Genomic DNA, 26,960 nt, shown 5'->3' on the forward strand with positions numbered 1-26,960 from the left:
GCTCAGTAACATCCCACTCTCCAGGCTGCAGCGGTCAGTAACATCCCACTCTCCAGACTGCAGCGCTCAGTAACATCCCACTCTCCAGACTGCAGCGCTCAGTAACATCCCACTCTCCAGACTGCAGCGCTCAGTAACATCCCACTCTCCAGACTGCAGCGCTCAGTAACATCCCACTCTCCAGACTGCAGCGCTCAGTAACATCCCACTCTCCAGACTGCAGCGCTCAGTAACATCCCACTCTCCAGGCTGCAGCGCTCAGTAACATCCCACTCCCCAGGCTGCAGCGCTCGGTAACATCCCACTCTCCAGGCTGCAGCGCTCAGTAACATCCCACTCTCCAGGCTGCAGCAGAGTAACATCCCACTCTCCAGGCTGCAGCGCACAGTAACATCCCACTCTCCAGGCTGCAGCGCTCAGTAACATCCCACTCTCCAGGCTGCAGCGCTCAGTAACATCCCACTCTCCAGGCTGCAGCAGAGTAACATCCCACTCTCCAGGCTGCAGCAGAGTAACATCCCACTCTCCAGGCTGCAGCGCTCAGTAACATCCTACTCTCCAGGCTGCAGCGCTCAGTAACATCCCACTCTCCAGGCTGCAGCGCTCAGTAACATCCCACTCTCCAGGCTGCAGCAGAGTAACATCCCACTCTCCAGGCTGCAGCGCTCAGTAACATCCCACTCTCCAGGCTGCAGCGCTCAGTAACATCCCACTCTCCAGGCTTCAGCGCTCAGTAACATCCCACTCTCCAGGCTGCAGCGCTCAGTAACATCCCACTCCCCAGGCTGCAGCAGAGTAACATCCCACTCTCCAGGCTGCAGCGCTCAGTAACATCCCACTCTCCAGGCTGCAGCGCTCAGTAACATCCCACTCTCCAGACTGCAGCGCTCAGTAACATCCCACTCTCCAGACTGCAGCGCTCAGTAACATCCCACTCTCCAGACTGCAGCGCTCAGTAACATCCCACTCTCCAGACTGCAGCGCTCAGTAACATCCCACTCTCCAGGCTGCAGCGCTCAGTAACATCCCACTCTCCAGGCTGCAGCGCTCAGTAACATCCCACTCTCCAGGCTGCAGCGCTCAGTAACATCCCACTCTCCAGGCTGCAGCGCTCAGTAACATCCCACTCTCCAGACTGCAGCGCTCAGTAACATCCCACTCTCCAGGCTGCAGCGCTCAGTAACATCCCACTCTCCAGGCTGCAGCGCTCAGTAACATCCCACTCTCCAGGCTGCAGCGCTCAGTAACATCCCACTCTCCAGACTGCAGCGCTCAGTAACACCCCACTCTCCAGGCTGCAGCAGAGTAACATCCCACTCTCCAGGCTGCAGCAGAGTAACATCCCACTCTCCAGGCTGCAGCGCTCAGTAACATCCCACTCTCCAGGCTGCAGCAGAGTAACATCCCACTCTCCAGGCTGCAGCGCTCAGTAACATCCCACTCTCCAGGCTGCAGCGCTCAGTAACATCCCACTCTCCAGACTGCAGCGCTCAGTAACACCCCACTCTCCAGGCTGCAGCAGAGTAACATCCCACTCTCCAGGCTGCAGCAGAGTAACATCCCACTCTCCAGGCTGCAGCGCTCAGTAACATCCCACTCTCCAGGCTGCAGCGCACAGTAACATCCCACTCCCCAGGCTGCAGCGCTCAGTAACATCCCACTCTCCAGGCTTCAGCGCTCAGTAACATCCCACTCTCCAGACTGCAGCGCTCAGTAACATCCCACTCTCCAGGCTGCAGCGCTCAGTAACATCCCACTCTCCAGGCTGCAGCACTCAGTAACATCCCACTCTCCAGGCTGCAGCAGAGTAACATCCCACTCTCCAGGCTGCAGCGCTCAGTAACATCCCACTCTCCAGGCTGCAGCGCTCAGTAACATCCCACTCTCCAGGCTGCAGCGCTCAGTAACATCCCACTCTCCAGGCTGCAGCAGAGTAACATCCCACTCTCCAGGCTGCAGCGCTCAGTAACATCCCACTCTCCAGGCTGCAGCAGAGTAACATCCCTCTCTCCAGGCTGCAGCTCTCAGTAACATCCCACTCTCCAGACTGCAGCGCTCAGTAACATCCCACTCTCCAGGCTGCAGCAGAGTAACATCCCACTCTCCAGACTGCAGCGCTCAGTAACATCCCACTCTCCAGGCTGCAGCGCTCAGTAACATCCCACTCTCCAGGCTGCAGCGCTCAGTAACATCCCACTCTCCAGGCTGCAGCAGAGTAACATCCCACTCTCCAGGCTGCAGCGCTCAGTAACATCCCACTCTCCAGGCTGCAGCGCTCAGTAACATCCCACTCTCCAGGCTACAGCGCTCAGTAACATCCCACTCTCCAGGCTGCAGCAGAGTAACATCCCACTCTCCAGGCTGCAGCGCACAGTAACATCCCACTCTCCAGGCTGCAGCGCTCAGTAACATCCCACTCTCCAGGCTGCAGCGCTCAGTAACATCCCACTCTCCAGGCTGCAGCGCTCAGTAACATCCCACTCTCCAGGCTGCAGCGCTCAGTAACATCCCACTCTCCAGGCTGCAGCGCTCAGTAATATCCCACTCTCCAGGCTGCAGCGCTCAGTAACATCCCACTCTCCAGGCTGCAGCGCTCAGTAACATCCCACTCTCCAGGCTGCAGCGCTCAGTAACATCCCACTCTCCAGGCTGCAGCACTCAGTAACATCCCACTCCCCAGGCTGCAGCGCTCAGTAACATCCCACTCTCCAGGCTACAGCGCTCAGTAACATCCCACTCTCCAGGCTGCAGCAGAGTAACATCCCACTCTCCAGACTGTAGCGCTCAGTAACATCCCACTCTCCAGGCTGCAGCAGAGTAACATCCCACTCTCCAGGCTGCAGCGCTCAGTAACATCCCACTCTCCAGGCTGCAGCGCTCAGTAACATCCCACTCTCCAGGCTGCAGCAGAGTAACATCCCACTCTCCAGGCTGCAGCGCTCAGTAACATCCCACTCTCCAGGCTGCAGCGCTCAGTAACATCCCACTCTCCAGGCTGCAGCAGAGTAACATCCCACTCTCCAGGCTGCAGCAGAGTAACATCCCACTCTCCAGACTGCAGCGCTCAGTAACATCCCACTCTCCAGGCTGCAGCGCTCAGTAACATCGCACTCTCCAGGCTGCAGCAGAGTAACATCCCACTCTCCAGGCTGCAGCGCTCAGTAACATCCCACTCTCCAGGCTGCAGCGCTCAGTAACATCCCACTCTCCAGGCTGCAGCGCTCAGTAACATCCCACTCTCCAGACTGCAGCGCTCAGTAACATCCCACTCTCCAGGCTACAGCGCTCAGTAACATCCCACTCTCCAGGCTGCAGCGCTCAGTAACATCCCACTCTCCAGGCTGCAGCGCTCAGTAACATCCCACTCTCCAGGCTGCAGCGCTCAGTAACATCCCACTCTCCAGGCTGCAGCGCTCAGTAACATCCCACTCTCCAGGCTGCAGCAGAGTAACATCCCACTCTCCAGGCTGCAGCGCTCAGTAACATCCCACTCTCCAGGCTGCAGCAGAGTAACATCCCACTCTCCAGGCTGCAGCGCTCAGTAACATCCCACTCTCCAGGCTGCAGCGCTCAGTAACATCCCACTCTCCAGGCTGCAGCGCTCAGTAACATCCCACTCTCCAGGCTGCAGCAGAGTAACATCCCACTCTCCAGGCTGCAGCGCTCAGTAACATCCCACTCTCCAGGCTGCAGCGCTCAGTAACATCCCACTCTCCAGGCTGCAGCGCTCAGTAACATCCCACTCTCCAGGCTGCAGCAGAGTAACATCCCACTCTCCAGGCTGCAGCGCTCAGTAACATCCCACTCTCCAGGCTGCAGCAGAGTAACATCCCACTCTCCAGGCTGCAGCGCTCAGTAACATCCCACTCTCCAGGCTGCAGCGCTCAGTAACATCCCACTCTCCAGGCTGCAGCGCTCAGTAACATCCCACTCTCCAGGCTGCAGCGCTCAGTAACATCCCACTCTCCAGGCTGCAGCGCTCAGTAACATCCCACTCTCCAGGCTGCAGCGCTCAGTAACATCCCACTCTCCAGGCTGCAGCGCTCAGTAACATCCCACTCTCCAGACTGCAGCGCTCAGTAACATCCCACTCTCCAGGCTGCAGCGCACAGTAACATCCCACTCTCCAGGCTGCAGCGCTCAGTAACATCCCACTCTCCAGGCTGCAGCGCTCAGTAACATCCCACTCTCCAGGCTGCAGCGCTCAGTAACATCCCACTCTCCAGGCTGCAGCGCTCAGTAACACCCCACTCTCCAGGCTGCAGCGCTCAGTAACATCCCACTCCCCAGGCTGCAGCAGAGTAACATCCCACTCTCCAGGCTGCAGCGCTCAGTAACATCCCACTCTCCAGGCTGCAGCGCTCAGTAACATCCCACTCTCCAGGCTGCAGCGCTCAGTAACATCCCACTCTCCAGGCTGCAGCGCTCAGTAACATCCCACTCTCCAGGCTGCAGCGCTCAGTAACATCCCACTCTCCAGGCTGCAGCGCTCAGTAACATCCCACTCTCCAGGCTGCAGCGCTCAGTAACATCCCACTCTCCAGGCTGCAGCGCTCAGTAACATCCCACTCTCCAGACTGCAGCGCTCAGTAACATCCCACTCTCCAGGCTGCAGCGCTCAGTAACATCCCACTCTCCAGGCTGCAGCGCTCAGTAACATCCCACTCTCCAGACTGCAGCGCTCAGTAACACCCCACTCTCCAGGCTGCAGCAGAGTAACATCCCACTCTCCAGGCTGCAGCAGAGTAACATCCCACTCTCCAGGCTGCAGCGCTCAGTAACATCCCACTCTCCAGGCTGCAGCAGAGTAACATCCCACTCTCCAGGCTGCAGCGCTCAGTAACATCCCACTCTCCAGGCTGCAGCGCTCAGTAACATCCCACTCTCCAGACTGCAGCGCTCAGTAACACCCCACTCTCCAGGCTGCAGCAGAGTAACATCCCACTCTCCAGGCTGCAGCAGAGTAACATCCCACTCTCCAGGCTGCAGCGCTCAGTAACATCCCACTCTCCAGGCTTCAGCGCTCAGTAACATCCCACTCTCCAGACTGCAGCGCTCAGTAACATCCCACTCTCCAGGCTGCAGCGCTCAGTAACATCCCACTCTCCAGGCTGCAGCGCTCAGTAACATCCCACTCTCCAGGCTGCAGCAGAGTAACATCCCACTCTCCAGGCTGCAGCGCTCAGTAACATCCCACTCTCCAGGCTGCAGCGCTCAGTAACATCCCACTCTCCAGGCTGCAGCAGAGTAACATCCCACTCTCCAGGCTGCAGCGCTCAGTAACATCCCACTCTCCAGGCTGCAGCAGAGTAACATCCCACTCTCCAGGCTGCAGCGCTCAGTAACATCCCACTCTCCAGGCTGCAGCGCTCAGTAACACCCCACTCTCCAGACTGCAGGGCTCAGTAACATCCCACTCTCCAGGCTGCAGCGCTCAGTAACATCCCACTCTCCAGGCTGCAGCAGAGTAACATCCCACTCTCCAGGCTGCAGCAGAGTAACATCCCTCTCTCCAGGCTGCAGCTCTCAGTAACATCCCACTCTCCAGGCTGCAGCGCTCAGTAACATCCCACTCTCCAGGCTGCAGCGCTCAGTAACATCCCACTCTCCAGGCTGCAGTGCTCAGTAACATCCCACTCTCCAGACTGCAGCGCTCAGTAACATCCCACTCTCCAGGCTGCAGCGCTCAGTAACATCCCACTCTCCAGGCTGCAGCAGAGTAACATCCCACTCTCAAGGCTGCAGCAGAGTAACATCCCTCTCTCCAGGCTGCAGCTCTCAGTAACATCCCACTCTCCAGGCTGCAGCAGAGTAACATCCCACTCTCCAGACTGCAGCGCTCAGTAACATCCCACTCTCCAGGCTGCAGCGCTCAGTAACATCCCACTCTCCAGGCTGCAGCGCTCAGTAACATCCCACTCCCCAGGCTGCAGCGCTCAGTAACATCCCACTCTCCAGGCTACAGCGCTCAGTAACATCCCACTCTCCAGGCTGCAGCAGAGTAACATCCCACTCTCCAGGCTGCAGCGCACAGTAACATCCCACTCTCCAGGCTGCAGCGCTCAGTAACATCCCACTCTCCAGGCTACAGCGCTCAGTAACATCCCACTCTCCAGGCTGCAGCAGAGTAACATCCCACTCTCCAGGCTGCAGCGCTCAGTAACATCCCACTCTCCAGGCTGCAGCGCTCAGTAACATCCCACTCTCCAGGCTGCAGCGCTCAGTAACATCCCACTCTCCAGGCTGCAGCGCTCAGTAACATCCCACTCTCCAGGCTGCAGCGCTCAGTAACATCCCACTCTCCAGGCTGCAGCGCTCAGTAACATCCCACTCTCCAGGCTGCAGCGCTCAGTAACATCCCACTCTCCAGGCTGCAGCGCTCAGTAACATCCCACTCTCCAGGCTGCAGCGCTCAGTAACATCCCACTCCCCAGGCTGCAGCGCTCAGTAACATCCCACTCTCCAGGCTACAGCGCTCAGTAACATCCCACTCTCCAGGCTGCAGCAGAGTAACATCCCACTCTCCAGACTGTAGCGCTCAGTAACATCCCACTCTCCAGGCTGCAGCAGAGTAACATCCCACTCTCCAGGCTGCAGCGCTCAGTAACATCCCACTCTCCAGGCTGCAGCGCTCAGTAACATCCCACTCTCCAGGCTGCAGCAGAGTAACATCCCACTCTCCAGGCTGCAGCGCTCAGTAACATCCCACTCTCCAGGCTGCAGCGCTCAGTAACATCCCACTCCCCAGGCTGCAGCAGAGTAACATCCCACTCTCCAGGCTGCAGCGCTCAGTAACATCCCACTCTCCAGGCTGCAGCGCTCAGTAACATCCCACTCTCCAGGCTGCAGCGCTCAGTAACATCCCACTCTCCAGGCTGCAGCGCTCAGTAACATCCCACTCTCCAGGCTGCAGCGCTCAGTAACATCCCACTCTCCAGGCTGCAGCGCTCAGTAACATCCCACTCTCCAGGCTGCAGCGCTCAGTAACATCCCACTCTCCAGGCTGCAGCGCTCAGTAACATCCCACTCTCCAGACTGCAGCGCTCAGTAACATCCCACTCTCCAGGCTGCAGCGCTCAGTAACATCCCACTCTCCAGGCTGCAGCGCTCAGTAACATCCCACTCTCCAGACTGCAGCGCTCAGTAACACCCCACTCTCCAGGCTGCAGCAGAGTAACATCCCACTCTCCAGGCTGCAGCAGAGTAACATCCCACTCTCCAGGCTGCAGCGCTCAGTAACATCCCACTCTCCAGGCTGCAGCAGAGTAACATCCCACTCTCCAGGCTGCAGCGCTCAGTAACATCCCACTCTCCAGGCTGCAGCGCTCAGTAACATCCCACTCTCCAGACTGCAGCGCTCAGTAACACCCCACTCTCCAGGCTGCAGCAGAGTAACATCCCACTCTCCAGGCTGCAGCAGAGTAACATCCCACTCTCCAGGCTGCAGCGCTCAGTAACATCCCACTCTCCAGGCTTCAGCGCTCAGTAACATCCCACTCTCCAGACTGCAGCGCTCAGTAACATCCCACTCTCCAGGCTGCAGCGCTCAGTAACATCCCACTCTCCAGGCTGCAGCGCTCAGTAACATCCCACTCTCCAGGCTGCAGCAGAGTAACATCCCACTCTCCAGGCTGCAGCGCTCAGTAACATCCCACTCTCCAGGCTGCAGCGCTCAGTAACATCCCACTCTCCAGGCTGCAGCAGAGTAACATCCCACTCTCCAGGCTGCAGCGCTCAGTAACATCCCACTCTCCAGGCTGCAGCAGAGTAACATCCCACTCTCCAGGCTGCAGCGCTCAGTAACATCCCACTCTCCAGGCTGCAGCGCTCAGTAACACCCCACTCTCCAGACTGCAGCGCTCAGTAACATCCCACTCTCCAGGCTGCAGCGCTCAGTAACATCCCACTCTCCAGGCTGCAGCAGAGTAACATCCCACTCTCCAGGCTGCAGCAGAGTAACATCCCTCTCTCCAGGCTGCAGCTCTCAGTAACATCCCACTCTCCAGGCTGCAGCGCTCAGTAACATCCCACTCTCCAGGCTGCAGCGCTCAGTAACATCCCACTCTCCAGGCTGCAGTGCTCAGTAACATCCCACTCTCCAGACTGCAGCGCTCAGTAACATCCCACTCTCCAGGCTGCAGCGCTCAGTAACATCCCACTCTCCAGGCTGCAGCAGAGTAACATCCCACTCTCAAGGCTGCAGCAGAGTAACATCCCTCTCTCCAGGCTGCAGCTCTCAGTAACATCCCACTCTCCAGGCTGCAGCAGAGTAACATCCCACTCTCCAGACTGCAGCGCTCAGTAACATCCCACTCTCCAGGCTGCAGCGCTCAGTAACATCCCACTCTCCAGGCTGCAGCGCTCAGTAACATCCCACTCCCCAGGCTGCAGCGCTCAGTAACATCCCACTCTCCAGGCTACAGCGCTCAGTAACATCCCACTCTCCAGGCTGCAGCAGAGTAACATCCCACTCTCCAGGCTGCAGCGCACAGTAACATCCCACTCTCCAGGCTGCAGCGCTCAGTAACATCCCACTCTCCAGGCTACAGCGCTCAGTAACATCCCACTCTCCAGGCTGCAGCAGAGTAACATCCCACTCTCCAGGCTGCAGCGCTCAGTAACATCCCACTCTCCAGGCTGCAGCGCTCAGTAACATCCCACTCTCCAGGCTGCAGCGCTCAGTAACATCCCACTCTCCAGGCTGCAGCGCTCAGTAACATCCCACTCTCCAGGCTGCAGCGCTCAGTAACATCCCACTCTCCAGGCTGCAGCGCTCAGTAACATCCCACTCTCCAGGCTGCAGCGCTCAGTAACATCCCACTCTCCAGGCTGCAGCGCTCAGTAACATCCCACTCTCCAGGCTGCAGCGCTCAGTAACATCCCACTCCCCAGGCTGCAGCGCTCAGTAACATCCCACTCTCCAGGCTACAGCGCTCAGTAACATCCCACTCTCCAGGCTGCAGCAGAGTAACATCCCACTCTCCAGACTGTAGCGCTCAGTAACATCCCACTCTCCAGGCTGCAGCAGAGTAACATCCCACTCTCCAGGCTGCAGCGCTCAGTAACATCCCACTCTCCAGGCTGCAGCGCTCAGTAACATCCCACTCTCCAGGCTGCAGCAGAGTAACATCCCACTCTCCAGGCTGCAGCGCTCAGTAACATCCCACTCTCCAGGCTGCAGCGCTCAGTAACATCCCACTCTCCAGGCTGCAGCAGAGTAACATCCCACTCTCCAGGCTGCAGCAGAGTAACATCCCACTCTCCAGACTGCAGCGCTCAGTAACATCCCACTCTCCAGGCTGCAGCGCTCAGTAACATCCCACTCTCCAGGCTGCAGCAGAGTAACATCCCACTCTCCAGGCTGCAGCGCTCAGTAACATCCCACTCTCCAGGCTGCAGCGCTCAGTAACATCCCACTCTCCAGGCTGCAGCGCTCAGTAACATCCCACACTCAAGGCTACAGCGCTCAGTAACATCCCACTCTCCAGGCTGCAGCGCTCAGTAACATCCCACTCTCCAGGCTGCAGCAGAGTAACATCCCACTCTCCAGGCTGCAGCGCTCAGTAACATCCCACTCTCCAGGCTGCAGCGCTCAGTAACATCCCACTCTCCAGGCTGCAGCGCTCAGTAACATCCCACTCTCCAGGCTGCAGCAGAGTAACATCCCACTCTCCAGGCTGCAGCGCTCAGTAACATCCCACTCTCCAGGCTGCAGCGCTCAGTAACATCCCACTCTCCAGGCTGCAGCGCTCAGTAACATCCCACTCTCCAGGCTGCAGCAGAGTAACATCCCACTCTCCAGGCTGCAGCGCTCAGTAACATCCCACTCTCCAGGCTGCAGCAGAGTAACATCCCACTCTCCAGGCTGCAGCGCTCAGTAACATCCCACTCTCCAGGCTGCAGCAGAGTAACATCCCACTCTCCAGGCTGCAGCGCTCAGTAACATCCCACTCTCCAGGCTGCAGCGCTCAGTAACATCCCACTCTCCAGGCTGCAGCGCTCAGTAACATCCCACTCTCCAGGCTGCAGCAGAGTAACATCCCACTCTCCAGGCTGCAGCGCTCAGTAACATCCCACTCTCCAGGCTGCAGCGCTCAGTAACATCCCACTCTCCAGGCTGCAGCAGAGTAACATCCCACTCTCCAGGCTGCAGCGCTCAGTAACATCCCACTCTCCAGGCTGCAGCGCTCAGTAACATCCCACTCTCCAGGCTGCAGCGCTCAGTAACATCCCACTCTCCAGGCTGCAGCGCTCAGTAACATCCCACTCTCCAGGCTGCAGCGCTCAGTAACATCCCACTCTCCAGGCTGCTGCGCTCAGTAACATCCCACTCTCCAGGCTGCAGCGCTCAGTAACATCCCACTCTCCAGGCTGCAGCGCTCAGTAACATCCCACTCTCCAGGCTGCAGCGCTCAGTAACATCCCACTCTCCAGGCTGCAGCGCTCAGTAACATCCCACTCTCCAGGCTGCAGCGCTCAGTAACATCCCACTCTCCAGGCTGCAGCGCTCAGTAACATCCCACTCTCCAGGCTGCAGCAGAGTAACATCCCACTCTCCAGGCTGCAGCGCTCAGTAACATCCCACTCTCCCGGCTGCAGCAGAGTAACATCCCACTCTCCAGGCTGCAGCGCTCAGTAACATCCCACTCTCCAGGCTGCAGCAGAGTAACATCCCTCTCTCCAGGCTGCAGCGCTCAGTAACATCCCACTCTCCAGGCTGCAGCGCTCAGTAACATCCCACTCTCCAGGCTGCAGCGCTCAGTAACATCCCACTCTCCAGGCTGCAGCACTCAGTAACATCCCACTCTCCAGGCTGCAGCAGAGTAACATCCCACTCTCCAGGCTGCAGCGCTCAGTAACATCCCACTCTCCAGGCTGCAGCGCTCAGTAACATCCCACTCTCCAGGCTGCAGCGCTCAGTAACATCCCACTCTCCAGGCTGCAGCGCTCAGTAACATCCCACTCTCCAGGCTGCAGCGCTCAGTAACATCCCACTCTCCAGGCTGCAGCGCTCAGTAACATCCCACTCTCCAGGCTGCAGCGCTCAGTAACATCCCACTCTCCAGGCTGCAGCGCTCAGTAACATCCCACTCTCCAGGCTGCAGCGCTCAGTAACATCCCACTCTCCAGGCTGCAGCGCTCAGTAACATCCCACTCTCCAGGCTGCAGCGCTCAGTAACATCCCACTCTCCAGGCTGCAGCGCTCAGTAACACCCCACTCTCCAGGCTGCAGCGCTCAGTAACATCCCACTCTCCAGACTGCAGCGCTCAGTAACATCCCACTCTCCAGGCTGCAGCGCTCAGTAACATCCCACTCTCCAGGCTGCAGCGCTCAGTAACATCCCACTCTCCAGGCTGCAGCGCTCAGTAACATCCCACTCTCCAGACTGCAGCGCTCAGTAACATCCCACTCCCCAGGCTGCAGCGCTCACTAACATCCCACTCTCCAGGCTGCAGCGCTCAGTAACATCCCACTCTCCAGGCTGCAGCAGAGTAACATCCCACTCTCCAGGCTGCAGCAGAGTAACATCCCACTCTCCAGGCTGCAGCGCTCAGTAACATCCCACTCTCCAGGCTGCAGCGCTCAGTAACATCCCACTCTCCAGGCTGCAGCGCTCAGTAACATCCCACTCCCCAGGCTGCAGCAGAGTAACATCCCACTCTCCAGGCTGCAGCGCTCAGCAACATCCCACTCTCCAGGCTGCAGCGCTCAGTAACATCCCACTCTCCAGGCTGCAGCGCTCAGTAACATCCCACTCTCCAGGCTGCAGCGCTCAGTAACATCCCACTCTCCAGGCTGCAGCGCTCAGCAACATCCCACTCTCCAGGCTGCAGCGCTCAGTAACATCCCACTCCCCAGGCTGCAGCAGAGTAACATCCCACTCTCCAGGCTGCAGCGCTCAGTAACATCCCACTCTCCAGGCTGCAGCGCTCAGTAACATCCCACTCCCCAGGCTGCAGCGCTCAGTAACATCCCACTCTCCAGGCTGCAGCAGAGTAACATCCCACTCTCCAGGCTGCAGCGCTCAGCAACATCCCACTCTCCAGGCTGCAGCGCTCAGTAACATCCCACTCTCCAGGCTGCAGCGCTCAGTAACATCCCACTCTCCAGGCTGCAGCGCTCAGTAACATCCCACTCCCCAGGCTGCAGCAGAGTAACATCCCACTCTCCAGGCTGCAGCGCTCAGTAACATCCCACTCCCCAGGCTGCAGCGCTCAGTAACATCCCACTCCCCAGTCTGCAGCGCTCAGTAACATCCCACTCCCCAGGCTGCAGCGCTCAGTAACATCCCACTCCCCAGGCTGCAGCGCTCAGTAACATCCCACTCTCCAGGCTGCAGCGCTCAGTAACATCCCACTCTCCAGGCTGCAGCGCTCAGTAACATCCCACTCTCCTGGCTGCAGCGCTCAGTAACATCCCACTCTCCAGGCTGCAGCGCTCAGTAACATCCCACTCTCCAGGCTGCAGCGCTCAGTAACATCCCACTCTCCAGGCTGCAGCAGAGTAACATCCCACTCCCCAGGCTGCAGCAGAGTAACATCCCACTCTCCAGGCTGCAGCGCTCAGTAACATCCCACTCCCCAGGCTGCAGCAGAGTAACATCCCACTCTCCAGGCTGCAGCGCTCAGTAACATCCCACTCTCCAGACTGCAGCGCTCAGTAACATCCCACTCTCCAGGCTGCAGCGCTCAGTAACATCCCACTCTCCAGGCTGCAGCGCTCAGTAACATCCCACTCTCCAGGCTGCAGCAGAGTAACATCCCACTCTCCAGGCTGCAGCGCTCAGTAACATCCCACTCTCCAGGCTGCAGCAGAGTAACATCCCTCTCTCCAGGCTGCAGCGCTCAGTAACATCCCACTCTCCAGGCTGCAGCGCTCAGTAACATCCCACTCTCCAGGCTGCAGCGCTCAGTAACATCCCACTCTCCAGGCTGCAGCGCTCAGTAACATCCCACTCTCCAGGCTGCAGCAGAGTAACATCCCACTCTCCAGGCTGCAGCGCTCAGTAACATCCCACTCTCCAGGCTGCAGCGCTCAGTAACATCCCACTCTCCAGGCTGCAGCGCTCAGTAACATCCCACTCTCCAGGCTGCAGCGCTCAGTAACATCCCACTCTCCAGGCTGCAGCGCTCAGTAACATCCCACTCTCCAGGCTGCAGCGCTCAGTAACATCCCACTCTCCAGGCTGCAGCGCTCAGTAACATCCCACTCTCCAGGCTGCAGCGCTCAGTAACATCCCACTCTCCAGGCTGCAGCGCTCAGTAACATCCCACTCTCCAGGCTGCAGCGCTCAGTAACATCCCACTCTCCAGGCTGCAGCGCTCAGTAACATCCCACTCTCCAGGCTGCAGCGCTCAGTAACATCCCACTCTCCAGACTGCAGCGCTCAGTAACATCCCACTCTCCAGGCTGCAGCGCTCAGTAACATCCCACTCTCCAGGCTGCAGCGCTCAGTAACATCCCACTCTCCAGGCTGCAGCAGAGTAACATCCCACTCTCCAGACTGTAGCGCTCAGTAACATCCCACTCTCCAGGCTGCAGCAGAGTAACATCCCACTCTCCAGGTTGCAGCGCTCAGTAACATCCCACTCTCCAGGCTGCAGCGCTCAGTAACATCCCACTCTCCAGGCTGCAGCAGAGTAACATCCCACTCTCCAGGCTGCAGCAGAGTAACATCCCACTCTCCAGGCTGCAGCGCTCAGTAACATCCCACTCTCCAGGCTGCAGCGCTCAGTAACATCCCACTCTCCAGACTGCAGCGCTCAGTAACATCCCACTCTCCAGACTGCAGCGCTCAGTAACATCCCACTCTCCAGGCTGCAGCGCTCAGTAACACCCCACTCTCCAGGCTGCAGCAGAGTAACATCCCACTCTCCAGGCTGCAGCGCTCAGTAACATCCCACTCTCCAGGCTGCAGCAGAGTAACATCACACTCTCCAGGCTGCAGCGCTCAGTAACATCCGACTCTCCAGGCTGCAGCGCTCAGTAACATCCCACTCTCCAGACTGCAGCGCTCAGTAACATCCCACTCTCCAGGCTGCAGCAGAGTAACATCCCACTCTCCAGGCTGCAGCGCTCAGTAACATCCCACTCTCCAGGCTGCAGCAGAGTAACATCCCACTCTCCAGGCTGCAGCGCTCAGTAACATCCGACTCTCCAGGCTGCAGCGCTCAGTAACATCCGACTCTCCAGGCTGCAGCAGAGTAACATCCCACTCTCCAGGCTGCAGCGCTCAGTAACATCCCACTCTCCAGGCTGCAGCGCTCAGTAACACCCCACTCTCCAGGCTGCAGCGCTCAGTAACATCCCACTCTCCAGACTGCAGCGCTCAGTAACATCCCACTCTCCAGGCTGCAGCGCTCAGTAACATCCCACTCTCCAGGCTGCAGCGCTCAGTAACATCCCACTCTCCAGGCTGCAGCGCTCAGTAACACCCCACTCTCCAGGCTGCAGCAGAGTAACATCCCACTCTCCAGGCTGCAGCAGAGTAACATCCCACTCTCCAGGCTGCAGCGCTCAGTAACATCCGACTCTCCAGGCTGCAGCGCTCAGTAACATCCGACTCTCCAGGCTGCAGCAGAGTAACATCCCACTCTCCAGGCTGCAGCGCTCAGTAACATCCCACTCTCCAGGCTGCAGCGCTCAGTAACACCCCACTCTCCAGGCTGCAGCGCTCAGTAACATCCCACTCTCCAGACTGCAGCGCTCAGTAACATCCCACTCTCCAGGCTGCAGCGCTCAGTAACATCCCACTCTCCAGGCTGCAGCGCTCAGTAACATCCCACTCTCCAGGCTGCAGCGCTCAGTAACACCCCACTCTCCAGGCTGCAGCAGAGTAACATCCCACTCTCCAGGCTGCAGCAGAGTAACATCCCACTCTCCAGGCTGCAGCGCTCAGTAACATCCGACTCTCCAGGCTGCAGCGCTCAGTAACATCCCACTCTCCAGGCTGCAGCAGAGTAACATCCCACTCTCCAGGCTGCAGCGCTCAGTAACATCCCACTCTCCAGGCTGCAGCGCTCAGTAACACCCCACTCTCCAGGCTGCAGCGCTCAGTAACATCCCACTCTCCAGACTGCAGCGCTCAGTAACATCCCACTCTCCAGGCTGCAGCGCTCAGTAACATCCCACTCTCCAGGCTGCAGCGCTCAGTAACATCCCACTCTCCAGACTGCAGCGCTCAGTAACATCCCACTCCCCAGGCTGCAGCGCTCAGTAACATCCCACTCTCCAGACTGCAGCAGAGTAACATCCCACTCTCCAGGCTGCAGCGCACAGTAACATCCCACTCTCCAGACTGCAGCGCTCAGTAACATCCCACTCTCCAGGCTGCAGCGCTCAGTAACATCCCACTCCCCAGGCTGCAGCGCTCAGTAACATCCCACTCTCCAGACTGCAGCAGAGTAACATCCCACTCTCCAGGCTGCAGCGCACAGTAACATCCCACTCTCCAGACTGCAGCGCTCAGTAACATCCCACTCTCCAGGCTGCAGCGCTCAGTAACATCCCACTCTCCAGGCTGCAGCGCTCAGTAACATCCCACTCTCCAGGCTGCAGCAGAGTAACATCCCACTCTCCAGGCTGCAGCGCTCAGTAACATCCCACTCTCCAGGCTGCAGCGCTCAGTAACATCCCACTCTCCAGGCTGCAGCGCTCAGTAACACCCCACTCTCCAGGCTGCAGCGCTCAGTAACATCCCACTCTCCAGACTGCAGCGCTCAGTAACATCCCACTCTCCAGGCTGCAGCGCTCAGTAACATCCCACTCTCCAGGCTGCAGCGCTCAGTAACATCCCACTCTCCAGACTGCAGCGCTCAGTAACATCCCACTCCCCAGGCTGCAGCGCTCAGTAACATCCCACTCTCCAGGCTGCAGCGCTCAGTAACATCCCACTCTCCAGGCTGCAGCGCTCAGTAACATCCCACTCTCCAGGCTGCAGCGCTCAGTAACATCCCACTCCCCAGGCTGCAGCAGAGTAACATCCCACTCTCCAGGCTGCAGCGCTCAGCAACATCCCACTCTCCAGGCTGCAGCGCTCAGTAACATCCCACTCTCCAGGCTGCAGCGCTCAGTAACATCCCACTCTCCAGGCTGCAGCGCTCAGTAACATCCCACTCTCCAGGCTGCAGGGCTCAGCAACATCCCACTCTCCAGGCTGCAGCGCTCAGTAACATCCCACTCTCTAGGCTGCAGCGCTCAGTAACATCCCACTCTCCAGGCTGCAGCGCTCAGTAACATCCCACTCTCCAGGCTGCAGCGCTCAGTAACATCCCACTCTCCAGGCTGCAGCGCTCAGCAACATCCCACTCTCCAGGCTGCAGCGCTCAGTAACATCCCACTCTCCAGGCTGCAGCGCTCAGTAACATCCCACTCTCCAGGCTGCAGCGCTCAGTAACATCCCACTCTCCAGGCTGCAGCGCTCAGTAACATCCCACTCTCCAGGCTGCAGCGCTCAGTAACATCCCACTCTCCAGGCTGCAGCAGAGTAACATCCCACTCTCCAGGCTGCAGCGCTCAGTAACATCCCACTCCCCAGGCTGCAGCGCTCAGTAACATCCCACTCTCCAGGCTGCAGCAGAGTAACATCCCACTCTCCAGGCTGCAGCGCTCAGCAACATCCCACTCTCCAGGCTGCAGCGCTCAGTAACATCCCACTCCCCAGGCTGCAGCGCTCAGTAACATCCCACTCCCCAGTCTGCAGCGCTCAGTAACATCCCACTCCCCAGGCTGCAGCGCTCAGTAACATCCCACTCCCCAGGCTGCAGCGCTCAGTAACATCCCACTCTCCAGGCTGCAGCGCTCAGTAACATCCCACTCTCCAGGCTGCAGCGCTCAGTAACATCCCACTCTCCAGGCTGCAGCAGAGTAACATCCCACTCTCCAGACTGCAGCGCTCAGTAACATCCCACTCTCCAGGCTGCAGCAGAGTAACATCCCACTCCCCAGGCTGCAGCAGAGTAACATCCCACTCTCCAGGCTGCAGCGCTCAGTAACATCCCACTCTCCAGGCTGCAGCGCTCAGTAACATCCCACTCTCCAGGCTGCAGCGCTCAGTAACATCCCACTCTCCAGACTGCAGCGCTCAGTAACATCCCACTCTCCAGGCTGCAGCGCTCAGTAACATCCCACTCTCCAGGCTGCAGCGCTCAGTAACATCCCACTCTCCAGGCTGCAGCGCTCAGTAACATCCCACTCTCCAGGCTGCAGCGCTCAGTAACATCCCACTCCCCAGGCTGCAGCAGAGTAACATCCCACTCCCCAGGCTGCAGCGCTCAGTAACATCCCACTCTCCAGACTGCAGCGCTCAGTAACATCCCGCTCTCCAGGCTGCAGCGCTCAGTAACATCCCACTCTCCAGGCTGCAGCGCTGAGTAACATCCCACTCCCCAGGCTGCAGCAGAGTAACATCCCACTCTCCAGGCTGCAGCGCTCAGTAACATCCCACTCTCCAGGCTGCAGCGCTCAGTAACATCCCACTCTCCAGGCTGCAGCGCTCAGTAACATCCCACTCTCCTGGCTGCAGCGCTCAGTAACATCCCACTCTCCAGGCTGCAGCGCTCAATAACATCCCACTCTCCAGGCTGCAGCGCTCAGTAACATCCCACTCTCCAGGCTGCAGCAGAGTAACATCCCACTCCCCAGGCTGCAGCAGAGTAACATCCCACTCTCCAGGCTGCAGCGCTCAGTAACATCCCACTCTCCAGGCTGCAGCGCTCAGTAACATCCCACTCCCCAGGCTGCAGCAGAGTAACATCCCACTCTCCAGGCTGCAGCGCTCAGTAACATCCCACTCTCCAGACTGCAGCGCTCAGTAACATCCCGCTCTCCAGGCTGCAGCGCTCAGTAACATCCCACTCCCCAGGCTGCAGCGCTCAGTAACATCCCACTCCCCAGGCTGCAGCGCTCAGTAACATCCCACTCTCCAGGCTGCAGCGCTCAGTAACATCCCACTCTCCAGGCTGCAGCAGAGTAACATCCCACTCTCCAGGCTGCAGCGCTCAGTAACATCCCACTCTCCAGGCTGCAGCGCTCAGTAACATCCCACTCTCCAGGCTGCAGCGCTCAGTAACATCCCACTCTCCAGGCTGCAGCAGAGTAACATCCCACTCTCCAGGCTGCAGCGCTCAGTAACATCCCACTCTCCAGGCTGCAGCAGAGTAACATCCCACTCTCCAGGCTTCAGCGCTCAGTAACATCCCACTTTCCAGGCTGCAGCGCTCAGTAACATCCCACTCTCCAGGCTGCAGCGCTCAGTAACATCCCACTCTCCAGGCTGCAGCAGAGTAACATCCCACTCTCCAGGCTGCAGCGCTCAGTAACATCCCACTCTCCAGGCTGCAGCGCTCAGTAACATCCCACTCTCCAGGCTGCAGCGCTCAGTAACATCCCACTCTCCAGGCTGCAGCGCTCAGTAACATCCCACTCTCCAGGCTGCAGCGCTCAGTAACATCCCACTCTCCAGACTGCAGCGCTCAGTAACATCCCACTCTCCAGGCTGCAGCGCTCAGTAACATCCCACTCTCCAGGCTGCAGCGCTCAGTAACATCCCACTCTCCAGGCTGCAGCGCTCAGTAACATCCCACTCCCCAGGCTGCAGCGCTCAGTAACATCCCACTCTCCAGGCTGCAGCGCTCGGTAACATCCCACTCTCCAGGCTGCAGCGCTCAGTAACATCCCACTCTCCAGGCTGCAGCGCTCAGTAACATCCCACTCTCCAGGCTGCAGCGCTCAGTAACATCCCACTCTCCAGGCTGCAGCAGAGTAACATCCCACTCTCCAGGCTGCAGCGCTCAGTAACATCCCACTCTCCAGGCTGCAGCGCTCAGTAACATCCCACTCTCCAGGCTGCAGCGCTCAGTAACATCCCACTCTCCAGGCTGCAGCGCTCAGTAACATCCCACTCTCCAGGCTGCAGCGCTCAGTAACATCCCACTCTCAAGGCTGCAGCGCTCAGTAACATCCCACTCTCCAGGCTGCAGCGCTCAGTAACATCCCACTCTCCAGGCTGCAGCGCTCAGTAACATCCCACTCTCCAGGCTGCAGCGCTCAGTAACATCCCACTCTCCAGGCTGCAGCGCTCAGTAACATCCCACTCTCCAGGCTGCAGCGCTCAGTAACATCCCACTCTCCAGGCTGCAGCGCTCAGTAACATCCCACTCTCCAGGCTGCAGCGCTCAGTAACATCCCACTCTCCAGGCTGCAGCGCTCAGTAACATCCCACTCTCCAGACTGCAGCGCTCAGTAACATCCCACTCTCCAGGCTGCAGCGCTCAGTAACATCCCACTCTCCAGGCTGCAGCGCTCAGTAACATCCCACTCTCCAGGCTGCAGCGCTCAGTAACATCCCACTCCCCAGGCTGCAGCAGAGTAACATCCCACTCTCCAGGCTGCAGCGCTCAGTAACATCCCACTCTCCAGACTGCAGCGCTCAGTAACATCCCGCTCTCCAGGCTGCAGCGCTCAGTAACATCCCACTCTCCAGGCTGCAGCGCTCAGTAACATCCCACTCTCCAGGCTGCAGCGCTCAGTAACATCCCACTCTCCAGGCTGCAGCGCTCAGTAACATCCCACTCTCCAGGCTGCAGCGCTCAGTAACATCCCACTCTCCAGGCTGCAGCAGAGTAACATCCCACTCCCCAGGCTGCAGCAGAGTAACATCCCACTCTCCAGGCTGCAGCGCTCAGTAACATCCCACTCTCCAGGCTGCAGCGCTCAGTAACATCCCACTCCCCAGGCTGCAGCAGAGTAACATCCCACTCTCCAGGCTGCAGCGCTCAGTAACATCCCACTCTCCAGACTGCAGCGCTCAGTAACAACCCGCTCTCCAGGCTGCAGCGCTCAGTAACATCCCACTCCCCAGGCTGCAGCGCTCAGTAACATCCCACTCCCCAGGCTGCAGCGCTCAGTAACATCCCACTCTCCAGGCTTCAGCGCTCAGTAACATCGCACTCTCCAGGCTGCAGCGCTCAGTAACATCCCACTCTCCAGGCTGCAGCGCTCAGTAACATCCCACTCTCCAGGCTGCAGCGCTCAGTAACATCCCACTCTCCAGGCTGCAGCGCTCAGTAACATCCCACTCTCCAGGCTGCAGCGCTCAGTAACATCCCACTCTCCAGGCTGCAGCAGAGTAACATCCCACTCTCCAGGCTGCAGCAGAGTAACATCCCACTCTCCAGGCTGCAGCGTTCAGTAACATCCCACTCTCCAGGCTGCAGCGCTCAGTAACATCCCACTCTCCAGGCTGCAGCGCTCAGTAACATCCCACTCCCCAGGCTGCAGCGCTCAGTAACATCCCACTCTCCAGACTGCAGCGCTCAGTAACATCCCACTCTCCAGGCTGCAGCGCTCAGTAACATCCCACTCTCCAGGCTGCAGCGCTCAGTAACATCCCACTCTCCAGGCTGCAGCGCTCAGTAACATCCCACTCTCCAGGCTGCAGCGCTCAGTAACATCCCACTCTCCAGACTGCAGAGCTCAGGAACATCCCACTCTCCAGGCTGCAGCGCTCAGTAACATCCCACTCTCCAGGCTGCAGCGCTCAGTAACATCCCACTCTCCAGGCTGCAGCGCTCAGTAACATCCCACTCTCCAGGCTGCAGCGCTCAGTAACATCCCACTCTCCAGACTGCAGCGCTCAGTAACATCCCACTCTCCAGGCAGCAGCGCTCAGTAACATCCCACTCTCCAGGCTGCAGCGCTCAGTAACATCCCACTCCCCAGGCTGCAGCGCTCAGTAACATCCCACTCTCCAGACTGCAGCGCTCAGTAACATCCCACTCTCCAGGCTGCAGCGCTCAGTAACATCCCACTCTCCAGGCTGCAGCGCTCAGTAACATCCCACTCTCCAGGCTGCAGCGCTCAGTAACATCCCACTCTCCAGGCTGCAGCACTCAGTAACATCCCACTCTCCAGGCTGCAGCGCTCAGTAACATCCCACTCTCCAGGCTGCAGCAGAGTAACATTCCACTCTCCAGACTGTAGCGCTCAGTAACATCCCACTCTCCAGGCTGCAGCAGAGTAACATCCCACTCTCCAGACTGCAGCGCTCAGTAACATCCCACTCTCCAGGCTGCAGCAGAGTAACATCCCACTCTCCAGGCTGCAGCGCTCAGTAACATCCCACTCTCCAGGCTGCAGCAGAGTAACATCCCACTCTCCAGACTGCAGCGCTCAGTAACATCCCACTCTCCAGGCTGCAGCGCTCAGTAACATCCCACTCTCCAGGCTGCAGCGCTCAGTAACATCCCACTCTCCAGGCTGCAGCGCTCAGTAACATCCCACTCTCCAGGCTGCAGCGCTCAGTAACATCCCACTCTCCAGGCTGCAGGGCTCAGTAACATCCCACTCTCCAGGCTGCAGCGCTCAGTAACATCCCACTCTCCAGGCTGCAGCAGAGTAACATCCCACTCTCCAGGCTGCAGCAGAGTAACATCCCACTCTCCAGGCTGCAGCGCTCAGTAACATCCCACTCTCCAGGCTGCAGCGCTCAGTAACATCCCACTCTCCAGGCTGCAGCGCTCAGTAACATCCCACTCTCCAGGCTGCAGCGCTCAGTAACATCCCACTCTCCAGGCTGCAGCGCTCAGTAACATCCCACTCTCCAGGCTGCAGCGCTCAGTAACATCCCACTCTCCAGGCTGCAGCGCTCAGTAACATCCCACTCTCCAGGCTGCAGCGCTCAGTAACATCCCACTCTCCAGACTGCAGCGCTCAGTAACATCCCACTCTCCAGGCTGCAGCGCTCAGTAACATCCCACTCTCCAGGCTGCAGCGCTCAGTAACATCCCACTCTCCAGGCTGCAGCAGAGTAACATCCCACTCTCCAGACTGTAGCGCTCAGTAACATCCCACTCTCCAGGCTGCAGCAGAGTAACATCCCACTCTCCAGGCTGCAGCGCTCAGTAACATCCCACTCTCCAGGCTGCAGCGCTCAGTAACATCCCACTCTCCAGGCTGCAGCAGAGTAACATCCCACTCTCCAGGCTGCAGCAGAGTAACATCCCACTCTCCAGGCTGCAGCGCTCAGTAACATCCCACTCTCCAGGCTGCAGCGCTCAGTAACATCCCACTCTCCAGACTGCAGCGCTCAGTAACATCCCACTCTCCAGCCTGCAGCGCTCAGTAACATCCCACTCTCCAGGCTGCAGCGCTCAGTAACACCCCACTCTCCAGGCTGCAGCAGAGTAACATCCCACTCTCCAGGCTGCAGCGCTCAGTAACATCCCACTCTCCAGGCTGCAGCAGAGTAACATCCCACTCTCCAGGCTGCAGCAGAGTAACATCCCACTCTCCAGGCTGCAGCGCTCAGTAACATCCCACTCTCCAGGCTGCAGCGCTCAGTAACATCCCACTCCCCAGGCTGCAGCGCTCAGTAACATCCCACTCTCCAGGCTGCAGCGCTCAGTAACATCCCACTCTCCAGGCTGCAGCGCTCAGTAACATCCCACTCTCCAGACTGCAGCGCTCAGTAACATCCCACTCTCCAGGCTGCAGCGCTCAGTAACATCCCACTCTCCAGACTGCAGCGCTCAGTAACATCCCACTCTCCAGACTGCAGCGCTCAGTAACATCCCACTCTCCAGGCTGCAGCGCTCAGTAACATCCCACTCTCCAGGCTGCAGCGCTCAGTAACATCCCACTCTCCAGGCTGCAGCAGAGTAACATCCCACTCTCCAGGCTGCAGCGCTCAGTAACATCCCACTCTCCAGGCTGCAGCGCTCAGTAACATCCCACTCTCCAGACTGCAGCGCTCAGTAACATCCCACTCTCCAGACTGCAGCACTCAGTAACATCCCACTCTCCAGGCTGCAGCGCTCAGTAACATCCCACTCTCCAGACTGCAGCGCTCAGTAACATCCCACTCTCCAGGCTGCAGCGCTCAGTAACATCCCACTCCCCAGGCTGCAGCGCTCAGTAACATCCCACTCTCCAGGCTGCAGCGCTCAGTAACATCCCACTCTCCAGGCTGCAGCGCTCAGTAACATCCCACTCTCCAGGCTGCAGCGCTCAGTAACATCCCACTCTCCAGGCTGCAGCGCTCAGTAACATCCCACTCTCCAGACTGCAGCGCTCAGTAACATCCCACTCTCCAGGCTGCAGCGCTCAGTAACATCCCACTCCCCAGGCTGCAGCGCTCAGTAACATCCCACTCTCCAGGCTGCAGCGCTCAGTAACATCCCACTCTCCAGGCTGCAGCTCTCAGTAACATCCCACTCTCCAGGCTGCAGCGCTCAGTAACATCCCACTCTCCAGGCTGCAGCAGAGTAACATCCCACTCTCCAGGCTGCAGCGCTCAGTAACATCCCACTCTCCAGGCTGCAGCGCTCAGTAACATCCCACTCTCCAGACTGCAGCGCTCAGTAACATCCCACTCTCCAGGCTGCAGCGCTCAGTAACATCCCACTCTCCAGGCTGCAGCGCTCAGTAACATCCCACTCTCCAGGCTGCAGCGCTCAGTAACATCCCACTCTCCAGACTGCAGCGCTCAGTAACATCCCACTCTCCAGGCTGCAGCGCTCAGTAACATCCCACTCTCCAGGCTGCAGCGCTCAGTAACATCCCACTCTCCAGACTGCAGCGCTCAGTAACATCCCACTCTCCAGACTGCAGCGCTCAGTAACATCCCACTCTCCAGGCTGCAGCGCTCAGTAACATCCCACTCTCCAGGCTGCAGCGCTCAGTAACATCCCACTCTCCAGGCTGCAGCAGAGTAACATCCCACTCTCCAGGCTGCAGCGCTCAGTAACATCGCACTCTCCAGGCTGCAGCGCTCAGTAACATCCCACTCTCCAGGCTGCAGCGCTCAGCAACATCCCACTCCCCAGGCTGCAGCGCTCAGTAACATCCCACTCCCCAGGCTGCAGCGCTCAGTAACACCCCACTCTCCAGGCTGCAGCGCTCAGCAACATCCCACTCCCCAGGCTGCAGCGCTCAGTAACATCCCACTCTCCAGGCTGCAGCGCTCAGTAACATCCCACTCTCCAAGGGCACTTGGGCATTTTATTTTGGCCTCCGGGAGCTTCTCCCACCGAGGCCACATTTGGAGGGATTTCCTGATGGCTCGCTTAAAAGTCAGCTCGCAAATCGGAGTGCCATTTTGTCTGGGTGCCTCAATCTTCCCTCTCCCCCCCCCCTTCAGGCCCGTCAGGCTTTATTTACACCCCTCACCCCTCACCCCTAAACTTGGGGAGGCCCCCAGGAACACCACCCCTCACCTCCTGTCTTCATGGCAAGGCTACTCCCTGGACCCGACCCCTGGCAGTGCCAACCTGGGCAGCCTGGCACTGCCAATATGGCAGCCTGTCAGTGCCATCAAGGCATCCGGGCAGTTCCAGGGTGCCAGGCTGGCAATGCAAAGGTGCCCAGATGCTGGAGGAACAACAGGGTACCACCCTGCTCAGAGCCCAATCATCCGAGGGTCTCAAATGGCCTGGGAGACTCCCCTCGGTCCTATCAAGTCTGGTCCACATTCAAGTGGAGCAGTAGTGAACGGTGCCTTGGCAAGATCTCCCAGGCATGGATGGTGAGTACCGGGCAGCAGGTGCATCCAGCGTCTGGGTGTTTAAGTGAACCGTGAGGGTTACATTCAGATCTGGATCTCGCCCAGCAGGTGACTGGAAAGACAGCTTGGCATTAACCAGCAGTGGAGCTGAAACCTCTCGTCAGCTACGGCATCACTCGATTCTTCTAGTTAGAAGGGTAAAGGCGAAAAGCCCTGTGCCAGCTGTGATTCTGCTGGTAATTAAGGAAAAACCTTGCAGATTTCCAGTTTCTGTTTGCTGGATTGGACAGTCATTCCCCAGGGATTGGGAGAACCCACGAGAGTATGGTCTCATCCCAGGCTTGTTGGGAGAAAACAAGGATCAGCGGCCAAAAATATCTTTTTCTTAGTCCAAACTTTGTTTGCTCAGTGAAAAACTTTGAAATGTCAAAAACGGAGATTTAAGGCAAACAGTTGAGGTGTTAAAGCTGTTTGCCAATCACTGCCCCACACCAGCTACAGTACAGAGCTGAGAACTTTGAGCCTTTAGATTTAATCGGTTTATGGGGCTTCGAGCTGTAATCTATGAATGGCCTTTGCCATTGGCTTTATGCTTAAAATGATACAGGAAACGGCGCTCTTTGTGCTTTAGTGTAACTTGTACTTGTGCTACAGATCAACGGTCACGCACTTAAAGATTGAATGTGCAGCCAACAATACAAAGGAAAATAGTGACGAATAAAGCAATGTACTGCCGGGCTCCTTTAGAGCAGAAAACCTTCAGAAATTGGGGCCACAAAATGAATGCAATGCCAGAAACTATTCCAAATCAGCTTTGATACACTTAGATCACCGCGGCATGGATTGGTAAGGGACACAGGAGATTACCATTTGCACTTGGGCACAAATTATTTCCCCAATCTACGCTCCCTCCGTGGCTGTGTGGAACAGGAGTGCCGAGTCAATCTAGCATACCCTGTCACTCACTGCCAATTCAACACTGGTAAGGTTTTAAACCGATGGGGAATATCTGACCATTGTCACTGAAGGTGCTGGGAGAAGCACTGAACAGGTGAGGAATGGGTAAGGAGGAGGATGATTACCATGTCAGACTGAGTCGCTTCTTTAGTGAAATACATTCCTTTTGTGAAATCGAGTGCAGCAATTTAATAAGTGAAGCAGCGAATGCTGCAATCCAAACTAACACAGAGGAACCATGAAAACCATTAATCAGCAGCTCAGGAAGGTGAACGAGTTTCCCTCCCAAGGTAGTGAAGTGAATTTCCTGTGTCTTGAATAGGAGCTGAATCTTTCCTACGGGGAAATAAAGAAGGAAGCAGCGAATGAAGTGGCCAAGGCCCTGGCTTTCAAGGAGCACCTGCAGAAAGTAGATTTAAATGGTGAGTGCTTGTTTGGGCTGTTTGGTGTTGAATGATTTTAGCACATTTTAGATCATACAATCCCGAGAGTGCAGAAGGAGGCCATTCGGCCCATCGGGTCTGAACGGACACTTCGAATGAGCTCTCTGCCCATTTGAAATGAAAGTGAAATGAAAATCGTTTATTGTCACAAGTAGGCTTCAATGAAGCTACTGTGAAAAGCCCCTAGTCGCCACATTCCGGCACCTGTTCGGGGAGGCTGGTACAGGAATTGAACCGTGCTGCTGGCCTGCCTTGGTTTAAAAGCCAGCAGTGATAACCGTGCCGCCCTAAGATATTAAACGATAGGTAGACACATTTTCTGCTGTTCACTAACTTCAGAAGAAGAATAAGCATCGGAGCACCCGGAGGAAACCCACGCAGACACGGGGAGAACGTGCAGACTCCGCACAGACAGTGACCCAGCGGGGAATCGAACCTGGGGCCCTCGCGCTGTGAAGCCACAATGCTAGCCACTTGTGTTACCGTGCTGCCCAATCTATCATCCACACTACCCCACACAGTCCTCTAGCAAGATCATCGAAACATAGATTTCATAGAATTTACAGTGCAAAAGGAGGCCATTTGTCCATTTGGGATCAGAGTTGATCTGTGACCCAACTCCATATATCTGTCCCCCAATACCTTTGGTTAACAGTACGAAGCACAGTTTTGCTAAAGTTAATGACTAGTTCGAGATGCACTCCGTGATCTTATTATTGTTTTATTTGAGGCTCGGGAATTGCACTTGTTCTGTGTTTGATGGATGGAGAGAGTAACTTGCCAAATACACTCTTTTTTTCTTGATGTATAATTCATTTCATCTGCATTCAGTTCAAGTTGGACTTTCTACGAGACACAGATCAAGGGCAGGATTCTCCGGCAGTTCGCTGGCGGTGGGATTTTCTGGCCATGCCGGCAGCGCAGCCCTGCCTGTGAAATTCCCAGCGGCATGGGGTGGCTTCAATGGAAAACTCCCATTGACAAGCGGCGGGAGTAGAGAATCCCGGGTGGGATACTCCGACCCCCCGCCGGGTCGGAGAATCGCCGGGGGCTGGCG

The 26,960-nt window shown here is 57.6% G+C and overlaps 1 protein-coding gene across 1 annotated transcript in view; it reads left to right on the forward strand.

Annotated features, from left to right (window-relative positions):
• The window catches only part of LOC140394757 (ran GTPase-activating protein 1-like), a 608,923-nt gene that overhangs the window by 351,899 nt on the left and 230,064 nt on the right, over positions 1–26,960 (forward strand). The window contains exon 7 of the mRNA XM_072481973.1: positions 25,783–25,882. Coding sequence (XP_072338074.1) covers positions 25,783–25,882 — 100 coding nt within the window. The remainder of the gene's footprint in view (positions 1–25,782; positions 25,883–26,960) is intronic.

The sequence above is a fragment of the Scyliorhinus torazame genome, chromosome 18, assembly GCF_047496885.1.
Source record: "Scyliorhinus torazame isolate Kashiwa2021f chromosome 18, sScyTor2.1, whole genome shotgun sequence".
Taxonomy (NCBI): domain Eukaryota; kingdom Metazoa; phylum Chordata; class Chondrichthyes; order Carcharhiniformes; family Scyliorhinidae; genus Scyliorhinus; species Scyliorhinus torazame.